This window comes from Wickerhamomyces anomalus, assembly GCF_001661255.1.
Source record: "Wickerhamomyces anomalus NRRL Y-366-8 unplaced genomic scaffold WICANscaffold_3, whole genome shotgun sequence".
Classification (NCBI taxonomy): domain Eukaryota; kingdom Fungi; phylum Ascomycota; class Saccharomycetes; order Phaffomycetales; family Wickerhamomycetaceae; genus Hansenula; species Hansenula anomala.
The window spans coordinates 528,899-556,460 of record NW_017567112.1 but is presented as its reverse complement, the minus strand read 5'-3'; the positions used below and the strand labels follow the sequence as shown (position 1 = coordinate 556,460).

Genomic DNA, 27,562 nt, shown 5'->3' with positions numbered 1-27,562 from the left:
CCAAAACACAATGAATCAATCATAGTGTGAATTGGTTTTGATTATAATATTCAATAGTTGCTAAATTTTTCAATTCAGTCTTGTATTGAAATTCTAATAATCTTTCTTGAGGGTCATTTTTTAACAATCCAATTTTTAAAATCAAAGTATTTATAAATTCATCATCATCTTCTTCATTTTGATAATAATCATCATTATCATTCAAGATATCTATTGGATTCAGTAATTGAGGTTTTTTCTTAATATGTGATGAATCATTAAATGAATTATGTCTCTTCATACGACTAGCAGCTGTGTAACCATTTGATTTGGATTTAGACTTTGATGATATTGTAAATTTTGAAATATCTTCATTTAGTTTTTGTAAATATTTGAAATTTTTAATCAATTTTAAAACTGAATCACATCTTTCAACTTTAGATTTTTCTGGAATTGAATGGAAATTGCAAGTGATTTTATTCTTGCATGGTGTGTTGTTTAATTTTGTGATGACTGAACAATTGAAATCTTTATGATCATATTCAAAAATCTTGAAATCATTTGATGGTAATGTTGGTTGAGCTGAAAATAAAAGATAATAATTAGTAAAAATGAATCTCATGGGAAAAAGAACAATTTTAAGATAGATATTTTGAATTTGGAATGAAAACAACAAAAATGTATCATAAAATTGGAATAAATCAAATGCCCTTATTATCTAAAATGCGAATACGACTGTAAACCTTTTGTAACATTTTCAAAGAAACAAAAAGAATCCTTGGGGACAAGGTATTAGCAAATAGTATAATAATGTTGGCAAAAATTGGTATTATAATGCGAGGGTATTGATTGATTGGTTTGAAGCAAATGGAAAACGTTCGAAAGAATGAAAAGAAGAAAAATAACAAGAATTTCAAAATAAGGGTATTAAAAATAACTTCACTTGAAGATAAATATCTCTTTGCAAAAGTATAAAGGTGTATCTGAGTTCATTTCTTTAGGGTATGAGATCCTGTTTGAAAAGGAAGGGGTATCAAAACCATCATAATACTCATTCTTAATGTTTCATGAAATTGGAATTTAAAAAAGTAAACAAGACCCACTTCCTAGATAATTTGGTAGTATGATAGTGAAAAGATTGGAAAGTAACTTACCACCAGAGCTTAGTTTATAGTTCTTCAGGTAGCATGTATCGTCATCATCATTGAATTCACCATAACGACTAATGTCATTATAATCATGTTCATAATCATAGTTTTCTTTATCAAAGATATCCATTTCATAAGTCAATTGATTAAACCCACCATCTAAAGATTTTGAAGAAGATTGGTGTACAGAGAAGCATGAATCAGAGTGATTTGAATCAGAAGTTGAGTAATCATTGATGAAATCACCACTGGAAGATATGAAATCTTCATTGAGTTCAAAGTTAAGATAATCATTGACATCAAAAGGTAATTTTGGTGCTATTTATGTTAGAAACCTTTTCAAAACCAATTATAGTAGTAGTAAATACCCACCCATAGAATCAGATTGTTGATTGACACTTCTTTGATGTATACCAACGCCATCATCATCACCATGATATAAAGCAGCTGTATCTGGGATCAAAGTCATTTTTAACCGAAGGAATTGATGTTGATAAAGTTTACCACTAAAATCTGTGTTCTTAGGTTGCTATTTTAGAGGAAATGTAACAGATCACAAAATGTGGATAAATGAAATGGTTTAAATAAGATGGCAAAATAAAATTGAGATAACCGCCAATATCGTGGATCAATAAAGAAGAGACACCAATTTTAGCCAGCCCCAATCATACGCCCAATCGCAGCATTTAATTATCAAATTGATCATGGATCCCTCAGCACGATTTCGTGATCTGAACATTTTGCAATCACGTATCAGATGCAGGCCATAAATCTTCAAAACTTTAACTCAGACAGATGATGACACGGTAGCCGCGTGTGAATTTCTAAATTGATTACTTGCAGCAGATCAATTATTGGAGAAGATGGGGTGAACCGCTGTGTTGATTCGCCAATAAAGATGGAGTGGAGTAGGTGTCTAACCATGTAATAGCCATTGTAATAGCCATTGTAACAATCATTATCATCTTCATGATCATAACCCATTGTCATCTTGATTCTTCTATCATCTAGCCTCACCTGCAAATTCTAGTCCACCAAGCTACCCAACAGATCTGAGCCATGTGGACGCCTTCCATGTAAAACCGAATGGCTACTTTCAAAGGATCCTTCTCTCATCTAAATGCACAGCAAAGCTCAAAACTCAAACTCATACATGATAACTTGACAGGACCCAACTCGTAGATTTGTAAATAATTAATTAAATTAACCGCATCTGGACACAATTCACAAAAAGTTAACTAAAATACTTGTAACTTCTTCCTCCCCAATTATTTTGAATGCAAATTCCAAATGATCGTATGCATATCTTTGATGCACTTTATCAAAACTTAGGGTATCAAAATTTTAAGGAGCTATTTATGCAATGAATTAATTAATTGCAGTGCAGCGCTCTCTTCCGAAAGGTACGCTCAGCCAGATCACAATTTCGGATCCATAGATAACATCTTGAAATTGTGCGTAATAAGGCGAAGATTTGATTTATTTGAAACAAGGGGGAAACTACATCAAATTATTGTTTCCCTAGTGACACAAAGAAAAGTACAGACCCAATTATCTTGTGAAAAAGAAAATCATTTTTGTGAGATCATGTGATGTCGCATAGGGCTAGGGCTCAGGAATACACCCCAACACCAAGTATTTGATTTTGGAAAAAACTCACATCGGCGAGAAAAGCCCAAAATCCATCCCAGTGCCCTCAACCACCGGCAAAAATCCAAACAACTCTTTTTTGAGCTTTGCGAAAAACCGCAAGAGCCACGTCTTTTTTGCCCAAGGTTTACAAAAATCCCTGGTTGGAACACTCTGAGCAGTCCTCGCCTTTTTCATTAAAACAATTTTTTTCAAATTAAACTACAATCTCTTTCCTTAACTTTTGGAAATAGACAACGATAATAACACAAAATGTATGTGATGATGATAGAATAAAAGATCATTGATGTGATATTTGAAGGAAGTAAATGAAAGAAATGGGAAATAAGAATGAATAAATCAATAGTATTGAATGAGTTATGACTTCTGGAAATTATGAAATTTTATGGGCAAGAATCAAGATTTGAACACAAGAGATTATTGAAGTAATATCAAATATCCAAAGTATTGAATAACCAGAGTCTTGTTGAACATCAAAGAAACCATCAAAAGAGTTCAAAATAATTTTTATATCGAGTCAAGAACTCTGATTAAATATTTTGAAACAAGCATATCAAGTATCAATAACTAGACATAGACCTCTATCCCTTCATAAATATCACTATCAATGAACTATCGATACATTATGTTCATTAATACTAACTTTTCCATAGGACTAAAAGAACAAAGAAGGTTGGTATCACTGGTAAATTTGGTGTCCGTTACGGTTCATCATTAAGACGTCAAACCAAAAAATTAGAAATTCAACAACATGCTAGATATGATTGTTCATTCTGTGGTAAAAAAACCGTTAAAAGAGAAGCCACTGGTATCTGGAACTGTCATAGTTGTCGTAAAACCGTTGCAGGTGGTGCTTACACTGTTTCAACTGCTGCTGCTGCTACTGTTAGATCAACCATTCGTCGTTTAAGAGAATTGGCTGAAGCTTAAGTTATGTGTTTTTATTTTACTTTGTGTTTTAAATAAAAGAAAAAGGGCATGTTTTATAGTTTGTGACATCTCCAAAAGATATAAAATGGTTTTAATGGTTTAAAAGACATTTGAATTGTAGTCAAGAACATGAGGATTGAAAGATCTATTGAAAGATCTATTGATTCGTTAAACCCATTTGGATGTATTTCAATGACGTTAATTGTGAGTTATGAAAGCTGACCTCGATCAGAAGTTTTTGGTCTTAGATATCGAAAACCGATACAGCGCGTGTCAAGCCATAACACCAAAAGCTATTACTTCTACACATAAAACAGATATTCACTAGAAGTGATACACGTTCTTTGGTACCAGACCCTGAACACCACCTTTGTAGCATAGGAAAGTCTTGAGTCTTCTCAAGGAAATATATAATTTCTTTCAGCCAACATTATTCAGTCTCAGCGTGGACCATTAACAGAACAGCTTGAACATCAATGGATTGATTCATAGAACATTAGACCAGGTCTAGTTCTTTTAATGATATCATGGCCGTATCATGGACCAAGAACTTGATCAATGGCTGTTACTTATATCAGTACTCTCATCTCATGATCGTTATGAATCCTTAATAGACTTTGTATTAACCAAGTCCACAACACAACCACCCTGAACTCTTGAAATTAAAAGCAATAGAATTATCAGCTCCTCAATTAATTCACCAAATGTAAGAGGACAATTAATCTTGAAGACTTGTACATCTGAAATTTAAACCTGTCAAAGGGACGATTCTGTAAATCAAATGAGCCATGTTGATTTACAATTTTTAACAGCTTCCTCTCAAAACAGTTGAACACCACAATTCACAAGCCAGAATTTAAAAGAACCTCAACTGAATGAAACATGAGTGCTAGTGAATCAATTGCATTGTTAATGGATTGAACTCAGGCAACATCCATTTACTTGGTCCACTTGATTGGTATAAGTTTTCTATCCACTTCACGAGTCACCTAGTCAACCATCTTCTTTCTAATATTGACATTTTGGAACCCATTTTGGTGTGTAAGTTGAGAATATTTATCAATGAGAATCAATCTAGTTACCACTTCGAGTAGGTGATACTATAAATATGGTTGAAATCTAACGTCTATCCTAAATTGTACATCCTAGCCTAATTCATCTTGAAATGAGGGTACGCCAACAGAGGAAATCGTTGGAATATAGAGTGGTAACCTACAGGCTACAACCCATAATCCACAAGATAGAGAAAGGAAAGGCAAAAAGACGTTTAGTACTTCTTAATTTGATTACTTCAAGAAATGGTTATGGAATCCTGGTTAAGTGAAATCCGTGTTACGGATCCTGAAGACTCATCTCCATTTACCCCAGATTTTGGAGAAATCGAGCGTAGCAAAAAAGAAACCGAACAACAACAAGAAAGTTTAACCGTTGAAGAGATTTATAATACTAGGAGTCCCGGGGTATACTAATACCTAGTACAATTAGTGGGTGGCCACTCTACCATAAGTCAATTCTAGGTTACACCATCACCTACTTCTAATTCTTCTCACTATCAAAGTATGGTACCTGCTAATCAGATTTTCCATTCTTCCCTTCTAGGCCCACCACTCCTATTCGGCACACATATCCTCCGTGTGTGCATGTACCGCTTCCCTGCCTAGCTTCTCTGCCTAGCTCCCTCCGGTGTCCCCCCAAGCGTCATGAGCCCCATAGACCCGCTATTCTCCAGGGATAAATGGTTGGTTTTTTTGATAAAGGGAAAACCAAACCACAAACAGGCGCCTAAAAATGATGTCAATTACCAAACAAGTGATCATTCACCCTTAAAATCTCAATTATAACCATGAGAAGTTTCAAATTATAAATACCCTTGACTTTGTCCAATTTCACTTCACTTTTCTCAAGAAGAACTCCACAATTCAATTAATATTACCACAATGTCAGATAAGAAGAAATCATCAAGCACAGCTGTCAACCTGATTGCAGGTGGTACTGCTGGTTTATTTGAAGCATTATGTTGTCATCCATTAGATACCATCAAAGTTAGAATGCAATTGCATCGTAAATCAGGAATTGTTAAAAACCCTGGTTTCATTACAACTGGTATATCAATTGCTAAAAAAGAAGGTGTTACTGGTTTATATAAAGGTTTAGGAGCTGTTGTTATGGGTATTATACCAAAAATGGCTATAAGGTTTTCTTCATATGAATTTTATAGAGGTTTATTGAAAGATCCAAATACTGGTGTCATTACAACTGGTTCAACTTTTTTGGCAGGTGTTGGTGCTGGTATCACTGAAGCTTGTCTTGTTGTTAATCCAATGGAGGTTGTTAAAATTAGATTACAAGCTCAACATCACTCAATGTCTGATCCTTTAAGTGTACCAAAATATAGAAATGCTGGTCATGCTGTTTATGTTATTATTAAAGAAGAAGGTTTTAAAACTCTTTATAGAGGTGTTTCATTAACTGCTGCAAGACAAGCTACAAATCAAGGTGCAAATTTTACAGTTTATTCCAAATTAAAAGAATATTTAACTGAACATCATACACAAAATGGTAATAATGGTGTCATTCCAAGTTGGCAAACTTCTTGTATTGGGTTGATTAGTGGTGCTATTGGTCCTTTTTCAAATGCTCCTTTAGATACTATAAAGACTAGACTACAAAAAGAAACTAAACAAGCTAGTGCAGCTGGTGAAGAAATTAAACAAAGTGCATTGAGTAGAATTACAAGAATTGGTAAAGATTTGATTAAAGAAGAAGGTGTTGGTGCTTTATATAAAGGTATTACCCCAAGAGTTATGAGAGTTGCCCCAGGTCAAGCTGTTACTTTTACCGTTTATGAAATTGTTAGAGGATGGTTGGAACAATTACCTGCATTGTCTAATAAAGAAGCTTCTGCTTTTGATGAGTAGATTTATCTTTTAATCCTTTCATCTCTGAAAGGTTTCAAAGAAATCTTATGAAATCACATTAATATAAATATTCCAAAAGATTCAGATTGAAATCACTGAATGAACAATTAATCCAAAGAAAAGTTATGTATTTTTAGTGCTGGAGATCAATTGATTATAAGTGTAGATTCATGCAGATTAATATCACAATTGATATATTGCAATACGATTTGATTCTCTCATCCCATACAGGTTAATAAGCAATAACGTAGTTGTTGAATGAAATTAATACAAACAGTATGGAAGTCACATGGTCAATGGCTGACTAAGAACGGGGGTTGAAAAACATTTGATTTGATCACAACTCTTGCGATTAACGTATACCTTTGCTCATCTTGTTAACTTTTCAAATTAAATGTGTGCAGTTTTGCGTATTTCTAGCATTCAAGATTAATGATGAGTAGTTCAAGAGCCTGTTATTCTTTGTTAAGTTTTACAATTTAATAAAGTCAAATGTGGAGCTTGACTGAGTCAATTGGACGTTATGGCCTTCATAAGGCTTGTGAACATTAGGCGGAGCTATAACGTACTCCCGATTTGGTTCCTTAATATTTGAACCTTTCACATTTTTCTTGTACTTTTGAACACAATTAGTGATGTTAAGTCAGAATTGCGATTAGTTTAATCATAATATTTTAATTTTCAAATACAGAAATAACAAGTACTACTGTAGTGCTTCGAATCAATTTATATCTGTATAAAAAAAGATGATATACTAATTATTATAGTAGATCTATAGAGGTACCGCAATATAAATAATCATATTAAAAGTAAGATTAACCACATGAACAGATTTCTGAAAATTAAATTATTTTAGGTATAAATCTAAACTGTAAGAATAATAATAAATTAACATAGATAGCATAATAGTATAAACATTAAAAAATTGTAGTTCAAGCTAGCAGCTGGAACACAATTAAAAGCAACATCAAATTAGTTTAATAACAACATTAAATATATATATAGCATACGATATTTGGCCAGTAACCCCATGAATTTTTCCCATTTGAAAAACATTAATTAGCCAAAGATTTATAAAAATAATTAAGCAGCAGCAAGAAGTGAAATAAATTTGTTTGAATCCAATATATAGCAAAGATTCAACCCAAGATTATGAATATTAAGACATTAAATAGCAAAGTAATAATAATAATTAGTAGTAATAATAATAGCAAACACATATAATAGTAAGAACACCTTTTTAAATTCCCTCCCTTTTTTCTCTTTATCTAACACAAAGCAAAAAATAAAACAACAAGTAAACCAAATTGAAACACCATGATCAAAAAAACCATATAATAATGAATTGGGTATAAATTTTCCCAATATTGATATCTTAGTTTTCAGTTTTTTTCTAAATGAAACACTTTAATACAATTATTGAATTCATTTAATTTATCAGGATGATTGTTAAATTTTTCAACCAATTTTAAGTTCTTTGCACCAGTTGTTGGTTTTTTCACTCTTGAAGAACTTCTTCTCTGTTTCTTAGGTTGGACTGTAGTTTCTTCATGAGTTATTGATGATTCATCTGATGGTTTGAATGGAGATTTCAATAAATAATCAACTTGTCTCTTGATTAAATCATTTTCAACATCATTTCTTTTATTAACTTCATTGTTTTCAAACCTCAAGATCTCATTCTGTAATTTATAATGAGATATTGTTATTAAGCATTTTTGTAATATTGTTTTAATCTGTTGTTTGTTGACATCTTTTTGAGGATCTTCCAATACTATCATCAAGTTACTAATCATTATTTCAACATTTTCTGAATTGGAACTTGGTGATTGATCAAATGGTTGTTCAAACTGTAGAAGATGATGACTTTCATCTTGTTCATCTATATCAGAATCGAAATTCAAAGGGGATTTCAATAGTTGATTATATATGGAAGTTGAATTTGAAGTTGGATTTGAATTTATTAAATTTATTGGAGTATGAGGTGAGTCGGTCATTCTGGATGGTGATGATGATGATGATGATGATGGCTTTTGACTAGTCACTTTTTGAGATATAATATTCTTTTTCGTGTTGTTTTTGTTTGTAATGGTTGTTGTGGTATCTGTTATAGTTTGGAAAGACGTGGATGGGATTATCACTTGGGTGATGGGATTATTTTTATAGATGGGAATTCCTTTGTTCTCTTGATACCCTTTATTGCCACGATCAGATCAGGAGGTTTGTAGGCTGGGCTTTCCAAAGGTGTATTATAACTGTGAGCTTTTCTAGATGGGTGGATAGCACTTTCTAGCACAGAGTATATATGGGTATTGATGTCCTTGTTTGATATTTCTAGTACAAAGGGAGTTTTAAAATAATGGATATAGATGGAATTCGAGGTTATCATGATGATTTCAAATCTGGTTGTAAATTGCATTTCCCAAAAGAGTAGAGTACCGTATTAGGAAATGTAATTAATATCCCAAAGTGGATAATTACTACTTTGGGCTGTTTCATTTTGAAACGAGGGGTTGCCCTGACTTCCAGCCGGAATGCATAAAAATTATTTGCCACTTGCCAGATTCGAATGGTCGCGCATAACGCAAGGTACCAATTCACTGAAACAAAAAAAAAAATTGAATTTGATCAACAACGAACAAAAGATCGAAAATGAAGATCATCACCGCCCAATTCTCGAAGGAACAAGAAATTGAGTTGAACTAAGTGGACCGTGGAGTGTAAACCGTTTAGAATAACGGTCCAAGAGTCTTCTAGCTAGTGATTCATTTCTAGATATACTCTAATTTTGTGTAGTCAAATCAAAAAAGTTTCGGTTACTCGTTTCAGTGCTTTTGTCGATAGCCAGAACATCTAGACAAACGGAATTCACCACAACAACAGGTGAACGCTTTACACTAGTAATTAACACACAATTGACCTAATAAAACCCATCTTTCTCTATTAATCTTTCCTATACAGAATTCTATTGTTGCCCATTACATCACTTTTACGTAGCCAATAACTTGAATCTGAACACCGGGAAAAAACCGCCGTGCGCATTTTATTTTTGTTTTTTGTTTTTTTTATGTTCGTGTTTTTTTTTGAAAAACAACGAAAAGGATTAATCTTTGGTAGCACAAGTACAAAATTGGTCAAACTCATTACATTTTGTATTAAAAAGACCTTCAGGTACTGCTGTGACATTCGAATTCTTGGGTTAGTTAAAGCGTTGCTATTTCACTATTATTCAAGGCTCAACTTCAAAAGTCCCATTGTACATTGCTTTAGATCTCATCAGCCCTATCTATATTTATACCTTTTTATTCATTCATTTTATTCAACTTCTTAGTTAGCTACCAAGGGGGGCAAATTTACAGGGCGCTATAATTGAAAAGACAATCAACAATTTTTGAGAATCATTATAGTTTAATCAGAGATCACTAGTTAAAGATGGCAACTATTGATATAATATCAACGCTGAAGGATCCTTTGGCATTCCAAAATGCCGTATCAACTAAACAAGATATAGAAGCAACAAGATTACAAATATTACAATTTCTGGGGGATAAAGAATTAGAAATAAAACATTTAGAGAAATCCAAGAAATCTTTCCAAAAGGCTTCAATGGAAATTGGTAATGTTTTAATAGCTGTGGCAATGGGTGATTTAACAAAACAAGTTGAAATAAATGATGAACCAGATCCAGAAATTTTAAAAGTTAAAATGACCATAAATACAATGGTGGATCAATTACATACTTTTGCAAGTGAAGTTACTAAAATCGCAACTGATGTCGCTCATGGTGAATTTGGTGGTCAAGTTAAAAATCAAGGTACCGTGGGGATATGGAGAACTTTATCTGATAATTTAAACGTTATGGCTCTGAACCTAACTAACCAAGTTAGAGAAATCGCTGAAGTGGTTAGAGGCGTTGCGGGAGGTGATTTATCAAGGAAAATTAATGTTCATGCTCAAGGTGAAATTTTGGAACTACAAGAAATTATAAACACTATGGTTGATCAATTGAAAACTTTTGCATTCGAAGTTACAAGAGTATCAAGAGAAACTGGTGTTGAAGGTCGATTAGGTGGTCAAGCCGTTGTTGTTGGCGCAGAAGGTATATGGAAAGAATTAACTGATAATGTCAATGCTATGGCTACAAATTTAACAAATCAAGTTAGAAACATTGCAAATGTTACCACTGCTGTGGCAAAAGGTGACTTATCTAAAAAAGTTACAGCTGATTGTAAAGGTGAAATTTTGGATTTGAAATCTACTATAAATGAAATGGTGGATTCTTTACAAACTTTTGCTCTGGAAGTTACAAGTTTAGCTACTGATGTTGGTATTAAAGGTATATTAGGCGGCCAAGCCGTTGTTAATGGTGTTGAAGGTGCCTGGAAAGATTTAACCGATAATGTTAACGCCATGGCTACCAATCTAACAAATCAAGTTAGATCTATAGCCGCAGTTACCACAGCAGTTGCTCATGGTGATTTGTCTCAAAAAATTGATGTTAAAGCTCAAGGTGAAATTTTAGAATTAAAAGATACCATCAATAAGATGGTGGATTCTTTACAAGTTTTCGTTAGTGAAGTGACAAGAGTTGCAAAAGATGTTGGTATTGATGGTAAATTAGGCGTACAGGCCCAAGTTAGTGATGTCGATGGGTTATGGAAGGAAATTATAACAAATGTTAATGTAATGGCTGCTAATTTAACTTCTCAAGTTAGAGCTTTTGCTCAAATCACTGCTGCTGCTACTGATGGTGATTTTACCAAATTCATTACCGTGGAAGCAAGTGGTGAAATGGATACTTTAAAGACCAAAATTAATCAAATGGTGTTTAATTTGAGAGAATCAATTAAAAGAAACACTGCTGCAAGAGAAGCTGCTGAATTGGCAAATAGAGCAAAATCAGAATTTTTGGGTATTTTCTCACATGAGTTAAGAACTCCATTCAATGGTATTTTGAATTATACACAATTGACATTAGACACGGAATTAACTCAATATCAAAGAGAAATGTTGTCAACTGTTCATAATTTAGCAAACTCATTATTAACAATTATTGATGATATTTTAGATATTTCCAAGATTGAAGCAAACAGAATGACAATTGAACAAGTTGAATTTACTTTAAGAGGCACTGTTTTCGGTGCTTTGAAAACTCTTGCAGTTAAATCAATTGAAAAACCTTTGGATTTAATTTATCAAGTTGATGCATCATTCCCAGATTACTTGATTGGTGATTCTTTCAGATTGAGACAAGTTATTTTAAACTTGGTTGGTAATGCTATTAAATTTACTTCAAAAGGTCATGTTTCCTTAAGTGTGAAGAAAGCTACAACTTCATTACAACAACAAATCACTCAAACTGTGGAAAATAACAATTATGTTATTGGTAATGATTCTTCCACTATAGTGGAATCAAATAAGGCACCACAAGATGATGTATTAGTTTTAGAATTTTGTGTTTCTGATACTGGTATCGGTATTAAGAAGGATAAGTTAGATTTGATTTTTGAAAATTTCACACAAGCTGATGGTTCAACAACAAGAAAGTTTGGTGGTACTGGGTTAGGTTTGTCAATTTCCAAGAGATTAATTCATTTAATGGGTGGTGAAATTTGGGTCACATCAGCATACGGTGAAGGTTCAAGATTTTATTTCACTATTGCAGTTCGTCCTGTTCCGGATCAAGTCTTCACAAAGCAATCAGATGCATTATTAACTTTTAACTTACATCAAATTTTATTCATATCTACTCAACATTCCGCTCAAGAAACCAATAAAATTGAAGAAGATTTGAAAGGATTAAACTTGAGACCAACAGTTGTTCATACTATTGACGAAGCTAACTTGGAAGAACCTTGTAAATATGATGTCATCATTATTGATTCAATTGATACTGGTAACAAGTTGAGATTATTGCCAGAAATAAAATATATTCCATTTGTTTTATTACATCATAGCATTCCAAGATTGAATATGAGAGTTTGTTTAGATCTTGGTATTCAATCCTATGGTAATACACCTTGTTCTATTATGGATCTTGCTGATTATTTGAAACCTGCATTAGAATCGAGAATTGTTCCAAGTGATGATGATGCTCCACAATCTTATAATATTTTATTGGCTGAAGATAATTTGGTTAATCAAAAATTAGCTGTTCGTATTTTGGAAAAATATGGTCATGAAGTTCATGTTGCACAAAACGGGTTGGAAGCTTTTGAAGAAGTTAAACAAAACAGATATGATGTTGTCTTGATGGATGTTCAAATGCCAATCATGGGTGGGTTTGAAGCTACTGAAAAGATTAGAAAATGGGAAAAAGAAATGAACCCAATTGATCCGTTATCTGTTAGAGTTCCAATTATTGCATTAACTGCTCATGCCATGTTGGGAGATCGTGAAAAATGTATGCAAGCTCAAATGGATGAATATATTTCCAAACCATTGAAACCAAATCTTTTGATCCAAACCATTGCTAAAACTATTCATCATGTTAATAAATTAAAAGAAATTGCAAGTATGAATCCAACAAATGATCAATTGGCAAATGAGGGCTTGCTAAATTTCCCTTCCAATGGTAATAATTCTTCAACAAATCTGGCTGAAACGAGCCCATCAAATAAAAGATCTCAATCGAATCAAGAATTAGGAAAAGTCATCAACAATATCAATAGTACCACAACAAAAGATAATCTTGCCACTGCGTTATCACCAGCTTTGAAATCATTAGAAAGACCTTTATTGTCAATTAATAATAGGTCTGTTACTGATAGTGCTTTGAGTACTTTAAGCTCAATGAAGAATTCTCCTGTTGAAAGTGAATTTTTGAAAAGAAGTATTGATGAACAAGTTATTGATGATATTAATGATAATTACGATGATAAGGAAGATGAAGATGGTGATCTGGAAGTGATGTGAAAAAAGGTGGTTTAAAAGTAATTTACAGACCAGTGTATATTAGACAACATTTTTGATTTATAGTTAAAGTTTTTCAAGGAGTGATTTCGGGAATTTGAAAAAAGCTACGATTAGTAGGTAAAATAACCATCGACGTTTACGTTCATTACTATTAGTTCTTCAAAATATCCACAACAGAGTCCTTGAATATAGGAACCAACTTCTCGATCTCATCAGTCTTCATTTCTTCTCTTGGTTTTATCTTAATTTTATGATCATTATCTTCATCTTCACTTTCACTTTCATCATTTAATTCTAAAACATCATGCTCATTCAATCCAAAATCACCAGTATTGAAAATTTCTATATTGTTTATAGCATCCCAATTATCAGTAATCAAATCTTGTTTTTGTTTTTGTTGTTTAGATAATTTCTCCATATGTTGTTGACGTTGTAATTTAACTTGTTCTATAATTGAATCTATCTCTTTAATAATCTCTGGAGAGTTTGATGAATTTGATACAATTTCTGAAATGTCCAATTTTTTATGAATATTTGATGATGAGACATTAATGTTTTTGGAGTTTCTTAGGAAATTTAATATTGAATTAATCCATTCGATTAATTGTTGGAAAATTTGTCCAGAGTCAGTGATGTAAACATCATGTAAAAATTGATAAAATTCATCTTCATGGGTATCCAACACTCTCATTATCTCATCAACGATTTTACTTGTATCACTAACATAAATTTCATTGGTTAACCTATCAATAGTGATTATTAATTCATCCATGAAATTTTCAAAATTTTTAAAAGCAACATCAACATGAGCATTCTTGAATAAATTCACTAATGGTTGATAAAACATTGTTAATAAATCTTTAAGGATTGAGGTCAATTCAGGTTCGGCCCAAATTTGTTTCAAGATATCTTTATCATGGTTTTTAACATATAATTTGAAAACAGCCTTTAAATTTGAATATAACTCAGCTTTTTCATGGTTAATTAATAACTTTTCATCGGCATCATCAGCTGCCTTCATTTTTTTATATTCTTTATAACTTTCAAAGACAGTCCCAACAATTTCATCATCAACATCTGAATATTCTGAAAGCTTTGGAGTGATTATAATTGTTAATAACAAATCAGCATTCAATTCTTTGGATTCTTGTTTAATTGACTCTAATAAATCAACATCTTCACAATCATAAACAAAATATTTCAATCTTCGCAAAATATCTTCATGATGGATTTTAACTTCAAGTTCGTTAATTGTTTTCAATTGAGCCTTGATATCATCGGTCAAAATACCGTAAAACAATGTTTGTAACAAAGATTTCCCACCAAATGGACTAGCCATCATCAAATCAAGCATTGTTTTCATAATACTCATTGGATTTGTAAACTTTAGAATGTTAATCATAACAGAGTATGGCAACATCTTGTGGAATCTTCTAACTTGAGAATAAAATTCAAATGAATTATCATTACCCAAGAATAGTTGATAAATTGTTGCTGCAATGTTAATTTTACACCAATCAATAAAATTTCTAAGCATTGGTGATAGTTCAGTGATATGTTCTTTGGTCTTTAATTCATCAAAAACTTCAATTATACCGTTATCACTTTCCAATAATTTCACACGTAATGGCATTGTTTGTTCTCTTAGTGCCGATATCTTAGCATAAGCCTCGGTTTGAAACTTGACCTGATTTAAAACCAACAACAAGTCTAAATTCTCCCTAATCTTTATATCAATTTCTTCTTCGTTCGACAATTTGAATATTTGTCCTTTGAATAAGAATTCCTTCAACAAATCACAATGACTAACTTCGTCATCTTTCAACAATTCACGAAGGTAAGCTCTTAAGGAAACTCTCATTTTCTCTCTTGGGAGTTTGTTATTATCAGTAGAAGCATCAGGATTACTGGACTGGGTCTTCTTTTCAGATGTAGAAGGGCTTCTAAATAAATTTTTAGTTGGTGATTTGAACAACTTTGTCGACTTTGGAGATTTTGGAGACTTTGGAGCCTCAGCAAATACTGGGTTCTGATTGAGGACTGGAGTTTCTGGATTCTTTTCATTGATGGTTGAAGGATCAATTTTCAAGTCCTTGAACAAATTTGTCAAACTTCTTCTAATTTCTTCATCATGTTTTTTTGTAGTATCTTCATCATCTTCGTCATCTTCATTATCTTCATCAAAATCATCAGCATCATTATTGGATCCACCAACGTTGATTTCTGATTTGATTTTGCTTGGTAGTTTTGGTAATTGTTTCCCAGGATATCTTTTTTTCAATGCATGGCTCAACTCTTTAAAATCATGGTACCTTCTAGCAACACAAATATCATAACTTTCATCAAGTTCAACTCTAGATTTTATGAGAAACTCATAATATGTTTCATGAGACTTGGTGAAATTCAAATTACTCCAAAATTTGTTGTTGGCCTTCTTCACAAGACGAACACCAGCAACGTTAACATTTATCCCATTGATGAAAGTTCCTTGAGCTATATGATCTTGTAACGTCTCTTTAGATGGAAACATCAACTTATCCAGCTTGCTGCCTTTGATCGTTTCACCAACCTCTTCTTTATCTTTTTCGTAATATATTGCTTCATTTGTAGTTCCAATACCTGAATTGTAAAACATCAAAATGACTCTAGTTAATTTCAAACCCAACTTCTTTCTCTTAGTCAACTCATCTCTATCAAATGATTCGCTCATGCTCAAATTCATGAAATGTTCATAAAACACTTGAACTTTCTTGATCCAAAACTCTTCAGTGGTTTGATGTTTTGATGATAGGAAAGGTATAGTAAGGACAAAATTGTTGAAGAAGTATTTGGATAAGGGGAAAGCATCCAGCGTATCATCTGGATCTGGCTGCTTTACATCACCATTCTTTAACTTTTTTTCAACCTTGTATTCTCTTGGATCACTTTTAGTAAATGGATAACCAAATCTTCGTAGTGCATAAGCGTCATTGAATTGTTCAAACTCCTTAGCCAATTGTAGTCTGAGAAGCTCCCTTTTGAGGAAATGCTCCCTTGTCGGTGTGATATCAGCCATTCCACAGCACCTCTGAAACTTTTCTTTCCAATATTAGATGCCGCTGTTAGCTTAGTTGTGGATTGTTGCTAATGAAAGTTGTTGATAAAACCAGCGGCTAGAGGCTTACCGCGCTCCAATTCGCGACCAGCTCCTATCCATTATAGCCCATTAATCCCTTGAGACGTGGTTTTATTAGCGTATTCTACAAGTGAAATATCCAAAAGTAAATTGTGTAATAATCGTGTAATTCGTTGTTGTATTATTTCTTGATGGCTCATCATTCCTCACTCTCTGTCAAGTCCTTCTCATACATCTGCCGTATCTTGGACTCAGCATTCAAAAACCGTTTGGCCTCAGTGCTTTTCAGCTTCTCAGCAGCATTTGTGGAAGGTTCAGTGACTTCCACTCTTTGTCTCTTACCATTTGCCAGTAGACAATCCTTGAATAGTCTTTTGAAAGGATAGCAGTTCACCAGCCCACCGTTAAATGTGCACTCGAATTGGGTGAGCGACTTGAGAGTGCACTGAGCTTCGCCCAGTCTCTTGTCCAGCTCGTAGACTCTGCTGAGGTCTTCTTTCACCAGCACAGGCGTAGGGGGAGCCATGAGTAACTGTTATTGTAGCTGTTGGTTGGTTGGAGCTCTATTTTCCAGCTGTTTTCAGGCTGAAGTTTCTTTGAGCTCTGACAAAAAAATCGTGTTTACACTTGTGTCTTGAAAAAAACGTCAACGTGATTTTAGTTTCATCCAATTAAAGCTTTACCTTCTCAACAACTCCCTGAACTATCCAATCCACCAAAGATGAGTCCACAATTGAAAGTGCAATTGGAAAAATACTACACTGCTCATCAAAAACCAAAAGAGCTCAAGTTCACATATGGTACCGCTGGTTTCCGTACAAAAGCCAACATTTTAGATAGTGTTGTCTTTGTTGTAGGTATATTAGCCAGTCTTAGATCCAAATATCTAGATGGTCAATCCATTGGTATCATGATTACAGCATCCCATAACCCACCTGAAGATAATGGTATCAAACTGATTGACCCACAAGGTGAAATGTTAGAACAAGCGTGGGAGGTCTATGCAACCACATTAGCCAATCTAAATACAAGTGAAGAGATCTATGACGAAATTATCAAGATATCAACTCAACTTAACATCAAATTGGAAACCCCTTCAAACGTTGTCATTGCTAGGGATTCCAGAGTTTCAGGTCCAGCATTGACTGATGCTACAATTGACGGGTTAAAAGTTTTAGATACTGGTTATAAAAACTTTGATCTATTGACAACTCCACAACTCCACTATTTAGTTAGAGCCATCAACACACACGGTACTCCAGTAAGTTTTGGTGAGCCAAATGAAGAAGGTTATTTCAAAAAATTGTCAACTTCCTACAAGAAAATCTTTGATGGGTTTCTTGATGGTCAAACACCTGAAAAGGTTAAAATCACAATTGATGCAGCAAATGGTATTGGTGGTCCAAAAGCTCAACATCTACTCTCAAGATACTTATCGGACTATATTGATTTCACTGTTGTTAACAACAATTATTCAGATCCTGAAGCTTTAAATGTTGGTTCTGGTGCTGATTACGTCAAGACTAATCAAAAATTACCAAATAATGTAAATGCTGAACCTTTAAAACTTTATTCCTCATTCGATGGTGATGCTGATAGAGTCGTTTTCTATTATACTGATGCTCAAGGTGTTTTCAAGTTGTTGGATGGTGACAAGATTTCCACACTTTTAGCTGGATTCTTTAAAGACTTAGTTGAAAAATCAAATTTTAAAGCTGAAATTGGTGTTGTTCAAACAGCTTATGCTAATGGTAGCTCCACAAACTATATCACAGATGTGTTGAAAGTACCAGTTGTCTGTACGCCAACTGGTGTTAAACATTTACATCATGAAGCTGCAAAATTTGATATTGGTGTTTACTTTGAAGCCAACGGTCATGGTACTGTCTTATTCTCAGATTCTTTTATTGATAATCTAAAAACAGCAACTCCATCAACCCCACATGAAAAGAGAGCTATTGACACATTGTATGAACTTTCTCAATTGATTAATCAAACTGTTGGTGATGCAATTTCTGATTTATTGGCAGTCTTGATTGTTTTATCCATCAAACATTGGGATCCTTCCAACTGGGATGAATCTTACACTGATTTACCAAACAGATTAGCAAAAGTCGTCGTTCCTGATAGACATGTTTTCAAGACCACAAATGCTGAAAGACAATTAACTTCACCTGCTGGATTACAGGCCAAGATTGATGAAATTGTTAAAAAATTCCAACATGGTAGATCTTTTGTAAGAGCTAGTGGTACTGAAGATGCTGTCAGGGTTTATGCAGAAGCCAACTCAAGAGCTGAAGCTGATCAACTTTCACAAGAAGTTAGCGAATTGGTTAAAAATTCAGTTTGAAATGTGTTTAAGCGAATAAAAAGTTTATGAAATGTTTACCATGATCTTTTTCCCACTGTAGTGTTTCCTCCGAAGGCCAAAAAAAAAATTACGAGATGAGCTCAGGCTCTTTACAAAGGTACGATCAAAGACAGAGCTTGATAAAATGGCTAAGAAGAATAGTAAAAAAGATAAAGAAGCCAAAAAGGCTCGTGCTGAAGAGAAGAATAAGAAAAACTTGTCAAAAGCTGAGGGTAAAAATAAGAAGAAGGCCAAAAAGACTGGTGAAGTTGATGAAGATGATGTTGACATTGATGAAATTTTAGCCAACTACAAAAAAGAACAAGAAGCTTTCGAAGCGATCAATGTTGAAACTGTTACTCGTCCTTCAAAAAGAATCAATGTGTCCATGGTTGCTAATCCAAATCATGGTAAAAAAGAATTATTCATCTTTGGTGGTGAAAACACAGTTGATAACATTTCTGCATTTTATAACGAATTATACACTTATGCTCCAGATTCTGATCAATGGAGAAAAATAACATCCAAGAATAGTCCAATGCATAGATCTTCAGCTGCTATAGCTGCTCATCCAAGTGGTGTTGTATTATTACATGGTGGTGAGTTTTCAAGTCCTAAACAAAACACATTCTACCACTATTCAGATACTTGGTTATTAGACGCAACTACAAAAGAATGGACCAAGATTGAACAAAAAAATGGTCCAAGTGCAAGATCTGGTCATAGAATAACTGTTTGGAAGAATTTTTTCATCATGTATGGTGGGTTTAGAGATTTAGGCTCTTCAACTTCATATTTAAATGACCTTTGGGTTTTCGATATCACAAATTATAAATGGAAACAAATTGAATTTCCTCCAAATCACCCAACTCCAGATGCTAGATCTGGTCATTCTTTGATCCCTTCAGCTGATGGTGCTGTGTTATGGGGTGGTTATTGCAAAGTTAAAGCTGGTAAAGGTTTACAAAAGGGTAAAATCCTGACAGATTGTTGGATGTTGAAGATGAAGAGTGATCTAGGTGCTATCAGATGGGAAAGACGTAAAAAGCAAGGTTTTCAACCTTCACCAAGAGTTGGTTGTTCTATGGTACATCATAAAGGTAGAGGGGTCTTGTTTGGGGGTGTTTACGATTACGAAGAAACTGAAGAATCTTTAGACTCGTCATTCTTCAATGATTTGTTCACTTATCAAGTTGAAAATAACAGATGGTATTCACTTTCCTTAAGAGCTCAAAAGAAAAAACAACAAAAATTGAACAAGAAGCAAAATAGAGATGAAGACTTGGAAGAACTTTTGAACTCCATTTTGGCTAAGGCTAAATTGGAGGACGATGAAGAAGATAACGAAGATGATGATGAAATTGAAGCTGAATTGAAAAAATTCGATGATGAGTCCGATAGTGATGAAGACGAGCAAGGTGAAAGAAATGAATATCCTGTTGTTAATACTTTACCACACCCAAGATTCAACGCAGCAACTGCTGTCGTTGACGATTCTTTGTTCATTTTCGGTGGTGTCTGGGAATTAGGTGAAAGAGATTATTCGATTGATAGTTTGTATTCTATTGATCTTGCTAAACTAGATGGTATGAAAGTGTATTGGGAGAATTTGAAAGATGTTGAAAATGCTAAAGAAGAGGAGGAAGAAGATGAAGACGATTTCGACGAAGAAGATGACGAGGATGAAGATGATGAAGGGGAAACTGAAGATAAGAAATTGGTTGCAGAGGAAGACGAAGAGGACGAGGAAGATATTATTGAGGACGAACCTGAAATTCCAGATTTAAGACCTTGGTTACCACATCCAAAGGCTTTCGAATCATTAAGAGCCTTCTATGTCAGAACTGGTGCTGACTTCCTTCAATGGGCTATTTCCAACAATAGAGATGCCCGTGGTAAGCACTTGAAGAAGAAATCATTTGATTTATGTCAAGATCGTTGGTGGGAAAGAAGAGAACAAGTTCGTATCGAGGAAGATAGATTAGAAGAACTTGGTGGGATTGGTGAAGTTATAGAGAAGGATACAACCAAAACTACTAAAAGAAGATAGATGTATACTACAGTAATATGAATTTCAAAATCTGTACAAACGTTTGATTATATTATGCAAAATGTATACCAACTTGATGGAATGCGTATAGCAATCTTAAGAAATCATTTTGGTCACATTTACCTGCTCTCTTTTCTCCTAACCCGGTATCAGTTAAAACTTGTTCAATCTTTTGCTTAACAACATCAATCATTGGGCCTTTCTTACTAGAATCAACATCCATCATGGCATCTCCATCCATTGTAGCCAAGTAAGTTTTATAATTTTTCTCTAAAATCTCTAAAACTGTTGAAGATTTGAAACCAGCTGCTATTGTTCTGTTCTTTCTAACAAACACTATTCTTAATAAACCATCCCATTCATTATAATCCACCGCTGGTCTTGGGTTTTTAATTTCTATTCTAACAACACTAGATTCAACTTGTGGAGGTGGTCTGAAATTGTTTTTACCAACTTTCATTATATGTGTGACATTAGCCCACATTTGAACATTTGCTGATAATCTACAGTATAACGAATCACCTGGTCTAGCTAACAATCTCAATGCGAATTCTCTTTGAAACATCAGTATTGATACTCTTGGTGGTCTTGGTTGGTTGATTAATTTGAAAACCAATGGGGAAGAAATTTGGTAAGGGGTATTACTGATACAAATATCAAAGTATGGTAATTCTGTCTTCATAAAATCACCCAACATGATTTCCAATTTTTTTTCAACTGGTGTACCGTGAACTCTCTTGGTCAATTCAGCACCCATTCTAGGATCCATTTCCACTGCAACAACTTTTCTAGCTTTTTCCAATATACGAACAGTCAAGTTACCTGTACCTGGACCAACTTCTAAAACGATATCTGAAGGTTTGATATTGGCTTTATCAACGATACCTTGAGCTATGAGTGGATTCTTCAAAATATGCTGCCCAAGATCTGTGTTGAACTTGAAAACAGAGTTCATATGCTTTTCAGCAGAGACTTGATTGTCACTAGCACTTGAATATTTCTTTTTATTAACCACTTTGCCCATTTCACTTAGCCTCAGCTTGAAGGATTTTGAACCACTAAGATCAAAAACTCATCGCATAAATTTTTTTTTATTTCTTATCCTAAACTCGGTTTACGCACTCCATCAACTTTTTCAAAAAACTTTCGCGAATTCTTTGAATGCTTCATCCCTCCAAGGTTTGAACGGTTTCATAACTGTTTCGAAATTATCATCTAAGTGAAGCAATCATGGAGAAAATATATCCTCAAATACCTAAGGAAGTACATCAACAAGCAAGACAGTGAGTGCTTTTGTTATTATACGCCATTGTCCCGCTAACAATCCTTAGTGTTCGCTTGTTATTTTTCGGGTTCCCGATGTTCTTAATCACAAGTTATTTATTATACAAAAGAGGTATGTATGGAATCAACTTGCCTATGCTCTCAAGCTAATACCGTATCTAGTAATTGTTGGTGAAGAAAAAAGAGTTAGAACTGGTGAAATTTTGGACGATGGCTCTATCAGACCTTTCTCCCCACAAGAAATCAAAGATCATGATGAAAAGAGCATAATGACACAGATATTTGGCGATGAGTCAAAAGCGGGCGAGTTACCAAAAAGATAAACAGACACCACAAGATTATTTATTACGTTATTTATTAATCCCTAAAGGTTCATTCCTTGTATTTATTCTCCCATATACATATAAAATTATTCATTATCCCATTAAGTATAGTACATTTGTGTTCGCATTACATTAATATTTCATCTCCATATTGGTTTTGCTGGTTTATCCAGGATCCTTGAACTCCTAAATTCTGAACCGGGGCGTCTGTCACTTAAACGCGAGCCACCTCTTTCAATAATCTCCTTTATTGGTGTCGGCTGAGGCAATAATGACTTTCTATCTGAAGTTCTTGATATTGATCTTTCTGAAGTTCTTGAAGGAACTCTAACTGGAGTTTGTGGGATCATTGAGTGTCTTTTGTTCATTCTGCCAATTCTTGACGGTGGTCTTTCAGACTGACTTTGTCTTGTGGAAGCTAATGCACTTGCTGGTCTTGCCCGTGTCACTGATGATGAACCATCTGAATGTAATTTTGAAACTGAAGATTCCCTATCTAAAGTTCCTAAGCGAGAGCTTGGCCTTGGTATCTTCGAAGCATTTGGATTTGAGTTTTTAAGCTTTGTTGGTATTGGTAACCTTGACGAGCTTATAGTTGAAGCTCTTTTGCTAGAAACCGATGGAGTTTGAAAAACATCATCATCACTATTTGAGAAGCCCGATGCAGTGTATTTTTGATTCAGTGGTGTTTGTGCCTCAACAATTGGGCTCATTGTAGATAAATCAGACTTGACGACCGGTGGGTTGCTTGGAATATCAGCAGCAGTTAAGATGTGTTCATTTGGCAATTTTGATAATGATGTTTTCAAATCTGGAATTTTGTTAAAATCTTGAGGCTTGATTCCCATCAATCTGGGTTTAGAAGGTGAGTTCTCTAGCTGGTTATGTCTTAGGCTCTCGCCCAGCACGTTCTTTGGGACATTATTTGGATCAGCAGGCTTTCTAACAGAAGTGGGATCATTTTCAATCAAAACTGGTCTTAAATTCATTTTTCCCATAAAGAATTCACCGGCTCTACTTCTTCTTTTGAACTTGACAGGTGTTTTTGTTTCGTTAGATTCTTCATCAAATTGTATCTTTTTTGAGTTGTCTTCATCAAGTGATAATGTTTTGAATTGCTTCAACTCCTCAAAGACAAGATCATCACCGTCAATGTATACGGTATATTCTTCTGGTATTGAACCTTTTGCATTTAACCAACGTTCAGCTAACTGGTTGGTTTTTTCCACAACTGTGATGTCAATCAATTTTTCATCAATTGCTTGGTTGACTAACGTGAATGTACTTTCAACGATTTGACAAGTATATCTCATCTTTTTAAGAATTTGAGTCTCGATTGAACCATGTTCTTCTTTGTCTTTGAGATGATTCAGTTTTTTTGTTTCCTTTTCAACACTTGATATCAAGAACGACATCTCTGTATTCAAATAACTGAAGATTTCATCCCATCTTTTGTCTACTAGCTCATATTTCAAATCATTGACTTCATTTTGTAAGAAATCAAGCTCCTTAATCAATGAGTTGTATTTTGTTGTGATTTTGGCAACGTTCAAAGATCCCAATTCTTTGTGCTTTTCGTGAAATTCTTCAATTCTTAAAGGTATGAAGTGTAAGCTAGCTTTCAAAGGATCCACTATACTCTTTAAATCCAAGAACTCTTCATAAAGTTCATTATCAACTTCATTCAATAGAGGTAAGCGAAGGTTTGATTTCTGTTGCAAAAGCTTTTTGGTCAACATCTCAAGGTTAAATGTTGGAGCATGACGAACTGGAGAGCTAAATCTTCTTTCATGGATCCTGAAACATTTTTTCAAGCAATTTTCCAGTTCATTGTTAATTGAGTTCATTGTGGTATTGAAAATTTCATGATATTCTGTTGATACATCAACGTTAGTTTTGAACTTTAACAAATGATTTTGTTTCACATCTAGACTCAGTTCACTTAACTTATCAAGTTTGTCAAATATACCTGTATCAACAATGGATGAATCTTTATTTAAGTTGGTTTCTAATAAATTTAGGGATTGTAGCACAACAGAATCTATTGAATCAATGTTTCTGTAGATGTCATAATATTTAGACTTTCCTTCAGCCAACCAATCCAAATTGACCTTCAAATCATCTGGGATAGCATCTAGATATTCAAATATTTCCTTGACTCTTAAAATGTAATTCAAAACATCATCAATAACAACTTCTAATCTTGATAGATCGAAAGGTTCCAAGTTCGCGATACTTTGAAAGAAGTTGAACTCTGACCTTATCACAAGTATTTCTGAAAACTTTTGTGCCATTGTCGCGTCTTTATTGATACCTGCGCGTGAAACAAAGCTGGATCTTTTGAAATATTCGATTTTAATGGTGATGTTGGTGTTTTCTTTGTTTTGTTTTGTTTATAGACCTTTGATCTGAATCAGGATCTGCCTATTTTGATTCAAAACAAAAACAAAAAAATTACCCTCAAAGATTTTCGCGAAACTTTTGACATCGCGAACAAGGTGGATTTTCTATGCAGAGAAGATGTGATACGTCTCAAAAGATGGAATGTCGTAAACGGAATTGTGATTGAATATTAAAGGTATATACATATTATGACTGGGTATCTAGCAAAGGCTAGTCAAATCTATCTTGATTCACTTTGTTCAATTTGGTCACCTTTGACCACAACTGGTTGTTCAAACTTGATATCTTCCAAAGCTTTGTTAATTATTTCATTTCTGATGAATTCTTGCGTAAATTCTTGTTCATCTTCATGTTCTTCAGTTTCTGAGTCATTCTTCTTTTTAAGTTTCTTCTTAGCATCTTTTCTATCATTACCTTCATGCTTCTCTTCATTTAACAATTTGTATAACGCACTATTTCTATCAGCATACAATTTCTCAAATTTCCCAATTTCAGCAACTTTACCATCATACCCAAGAACAATAACCATATCAGCCTTTCTAATGGTTGAAAGACGATGTGCAATGGAAATTGTGGTCAATTTTTCATCTCTCATTAATTGTTGAAGAGTTTGATTGATAGCATATTCACTCTTACTATCTAATGCAGATGTAGCTTCATCCAAAATTAAAACCGCTGGATTCTTGATCAAAGCTCTAGCAATTGAAATTCTTTGCTTTTGACCACCAGATAATAAAGCACCTCTTGGTCCAATAATGGTGTCATAGCCATCAGGAAACTTGTCAATGAAATCGTGGCAATTGGCTTTTTTGGCAGCCTCTATAATTTCTTCTTCGGAAACATGTTCTGATTTTATACCGTAAGTGATGTTATCGCGAATAGAACCTGACATCAAGACTGGTTCTTGTTGAACAACACCTAAATGTCTTCTCAAACTTTTAACACTATATTTGGATATGTCTTTACCATCAAGAAGAATCTCACCGCCAGTCACATCATAATAACGTAACAATAATGAAGTGATTGTAGACTTACCACGACCTGATGGTCCAACAACACATACATTTGAATTGGCAGGTATTTTGAAATTCAACTCATTGAAAATTTGAATCTTTGGTCTTGTAGGATATGAAAATGAAACATTTTTGAATTCGATCTCTCCATGTGGTTTACTTAAGACTGGTTCACCAACAGTTGCGTTAATTTGTGGGTTTCTGTCGATTAATTCGAATAATCTTGAAGCAGCACCAGAACCTTTCATCAATTCTGAATAGAACCCTGCTAAGGAATACATTGCATTATTAGCATAATCAGCATAAAGTGCAAATGCAGCCAAATCACCAACAGAAATGTTTCCACGAGCAACTAATAGAGCACCATAGCCTAAAGTAACCAAAAATGCAGCATCACCAAGAACAGCAGTCCCAGCATAAAAAGTTGCATTCAACTTAGCTTCTTTTCTAGCTAATCCAAACAAATTCCTTATACCTGTGTTATATTTGCGTAATTCTTTTTGTTCAGCAACAAATGATTGAACAGTCTTTACACTACTTAGTTGTTCCTCTCCAATTTTGGTTAATTCACCAGTAGCTTGTTGGATACCTCTTGAAATTTTACGAACTTTATTACCAAATATAGCCGTAGCGATCATAACCATAGGAGTGAAACCAATAACAACCATTCCCAATTGGGGACTAATCAAAAACATAGCTCCAATACCCACTGATCCAGTAATAACAGCTTTCATACCATCACTAAGGTTTTGAGTAATTGATCTGGAAACAACAAATGCATCAGTACTTAATCTCGAAATCAAATCACCAACTTTATGAATATCGAAAAACTCAGCATCTTGAGAGATTGTCTTTTTCAAAACATTAGCTCTTAATCTTGCAACTAATTTTTCACCCAATATTCTTAGTAATATTATACGACCGTAATTTGTAGCAATACCAAGTACCAATAGGGCACCAACGATACCAACAAATTCATATAATGACAATCCATAAATGATGGGAGGCAACTCTCCATCAATAACATTCTTAGCAGCATCTAACACCAAGCCGTAAGCCTTCGGCAAGACCATTCCAATAGAACATGATATTAGCAATAAACTTAGTGCTAAAGTCAACAATTTCCAATCATACTTGGCCAAGCTTAACAACCTGGATAGGTCTTTCAAAGCATATCCTTGTTTCTGCTTATCTGCTTCTATTTTGGCCTTCTCATGTTCTTGATTAGCCTTTTTGGACTCATTAGAAGTATCTTTTTGTTCTGGTGGAGCTTGTGAGAATTGACGTATCTGTGTGAAATGGAAATTGTTATATGATGCAAATTTAGATGCTAATGATGGTGAAGTTAGAACATTCTTTCTAATTGAAGTTGTAAAATTGGCCTGCTGCGTTGATGCTGAAAAGCTATTCAGTGGTTTATGAAGTAAACAGTTTGAAACCAGTGACAGCTTTGTGATTGATGGTCTCAACCTTATGGTTGGTTT

At 34.0% G+C, this 27,562-nt stretch overlaps 13 protein-coding genes across 13 annotated transcripts; 6 read left to right on the top strand and 7 right to left on the bottom strand.

The window, feature by feature from the left end:
- Nucleotides 1-19: 19 nt before the first annotated feature.
- WICANDRAFT_62359 (uncharacterized protein) lies at nucleotides 20-1,596 on the bottom strand (the record flags this gene model as incomplete). Its single annotated transcript, XM_019183348.1, has 3 exons — nucleotides 20-561; nucleotides 1,134-1,445; nucleotides 1,500-1,596. The coding sequence occupies 3 exons, from the start codon at nucleotides 1,594-1,596 to the stop codon at nucleotides 20-22; spliced, it is 951 nt and encodes a 316-aa protein (XP_019038981.1).
- Nucleotides 1,597-3,431: 1,835 nt separating this feature from the next.
- RPL43B (60S ribosomal protein eL43) lies at nucleotides 3,432-3,707 on the top strand (the record flags this gene model as incomplete). The annotated part of the gene is made up of 1 exon (XM_019181700.1): nucleotides 3,432-3,707. A coding segment is annotated over one exon (276 nt), but the record flags the coding sequence as incomplete, so codon positions are not given.
- A 1,937-nt stretch (nucleotides 3,708-5,644) lies between these two features.
- SFC1 (Sfc1p) lies at nucleotides 5,645-6,625 on the top strand (the record flags this gene model as incomplete). The annotated part of the gene is made up of 1 exon (XM_019181776.1): nucleotides 5,645-6,625. The coding sequence occupies one exon, from the start codon at nucleotides 5,645-5,647 to the stop codon at nucleotides 6,623-6,625; it is 981 nt and encodes a 326-aa protein (XP_019038979.1).
- A 1,382-nt stretch (nucleotides 6,626-8,007) lies between these two features.
- WICANDRAFT_78406 (uncharacterized protein) lies at nucleotides 8,008-8,622 on the bottom strand (the record flags this gene model as incomplete). Its single annotated transcript, XM_019184717.1, has 1 exon — nucleotides 8,008-8,622. The coding sequence occupies one exon, from the start codon at nucleotides 8,620-8,622 to the stop codon at nucleotides 8,008-8,010; it is 615 nt and encodes a 204-aa protein (XP_019038978.1).
- Nucleotides 8,623-10,057: 1,435 nt separating this feature from the next.
- Nucleotides 10,058-13,540, top strand: WICANDRAFT_31345 (uncharacterized protein; the record flags this gene model as incomplete). Its single annotated transcript, XM_019181821.1, has 2 exons — nucleotides 10,058-11,986; nucleotides 12,047-13,540. 2 exons carry the CDS (start codon nucleotides 10,058-10,060, stop codon nucleotides 13,538-13,540), a joined length of 3,423 nt encoding a protein of 1,140 aa, XP_019038977.1.
- Nucleotides 13,541-13,691: 151 nt separating this feature from the next.
- On the bottom strand, nucleotides 13,692-16,780 carry LEC1 (Lec1p; the record flags this gene model as incomplete). The annotated part of the gene is made up of 2 exons (XM_019182709.1): nucleotides 15,752-16,780; nucleotides 13,692-15,589 (listed from the first exon to the last, which is right to left on the bottom strand). Exons 1-2 carry the CDS (start codon nucleotides 16,593-16,595, stop codon nucleotides 13,692-13,694), a joined length of 2,742 nt encoding a protein of 913 aa, XP_019038976.1. The 5' UTR covers nucleotides 16,596-16,780.
- A 173-nt stretch (nucleotides 16,781-16,953) lies between these two features.
- SOM1 (Som1p) lies at nucleotides 16,954-17,181 on the bottom strand (the record flags this gene model as incomplete). Its single annotated transcript, XM_019180539.1, has 1 exon — nucleotides 16,954-17,181. A coding segment is annotated over one exon (228 nt), but the record flags the coding sequence as incomplete, so codon positions are not given.
- A 195-nt stretch (nucleotides 17,182-17,376) lies between these two features.
- PCM1 (phosphoacetylglucosamine mutase PCM1) lies at nucleotides 17,377-19,005 on the top strand (the record flags this gene model as incomplete). The annotated part of the gene is made up of 1 exon (XM_019182708.1): nucleotides 17,377-19,005. One exon carries the CDS (start codon nucleotides 17,377-17,379, stop codon nucleotides 19,003-19,005), a length of 1,629 nt encoding a protein of 542 aa, XP_019038974.1.
- Nucleotides 19,006-19,150: 145 nt separating this feature from the next.
- Nucleotides 19,151-21,055, top strand: KEL3 (Kel3p; the record flags this gene model as incomplete). The annotated part of the gene is made up of 1 exon (XM_019185606.1): nucleotides 19,151-21,055. One exon carries the CDS (start codon nucleotides 19,151-19,153, stop codon nucleotides 21,053-21,055), a length of 1,905 nt encoding a protein of 634 aa, XP_019038973.1.
- Nucleotides 21,056-21,107: 52 nt separating this feature from the next.
- DIM1 (putative dimethyladenosine transferase) lies at nucleotides 21,108-22,079 on the bottom strand (the record flags this gene model as incomplete). Its single annotated transcript, XM_019181829.1, has 1 exon — nucleotides 21,108-22,079. One exon carries the CDS (start codon nucleotides 22,077-22,079, stop codon nucleotides 21,108-21,110), a length of 972 nt encoding a protein of 323 aa, XP_019038972.1.
- Nucleotides 22,080-22,285: 206 nt separating this feature from the next.
- On the top strand, nucleotides 22,286-22,662 carry WICANDRAFT_62350 (uncharacterized protein; the record flags this gene model as incomplete). The annotated part of the gene is made up of 3 exons (XM_019183347.1): nucleotides 22,286-22,338; nucleotides 22,387-22,451; nucleotides 22,502-22,662. The coding sequence occupies 3 exons, from the start codon at nucleotides 22,286-22,288 to the stop codon at nucleotides 22,660-22,662; spliced, it is 279 nt and encodes a 92-aa protein (XP_019038971.1).
- Nucleotides 22,663-22,802: 140 nt separating this feature from the next.
- Nucleotides 22,803-24,956, bottom strand: KAR9 (Kar9p; the record flags this gene model as incomplete). Its single annotated transcript, XM_019183346.1, has 1 exon — nucleotides 22,803-24,956. The coding sequence occupies one exon, from the start codon at nucleotides 24,954-24,956 to the stop codon at nucleotides 22,803-22,805; it is 2,154 nt and encodes a 717-aa protein (XP_019038970.1).
- Nucleotides 24,957-25,480: 524 nt separating this feature from the next.
- On the bottom strand, nucleotides 25,481-27,319 carry MDL2 (ATP-binding cassette permease MDL2; the record flags this gene model as incomplete). The annotated part of the gene is made up of 1 exon (XM_019180553.1): nucleotides 25,481-27,319. A coding segment is annotated over one exon (1,839 nt), but the record flags the coding sequence as incomplete, so codon positions are not given.
- Nucleotides 27,320-27,562: the final 243 nt, after the last annotated feature.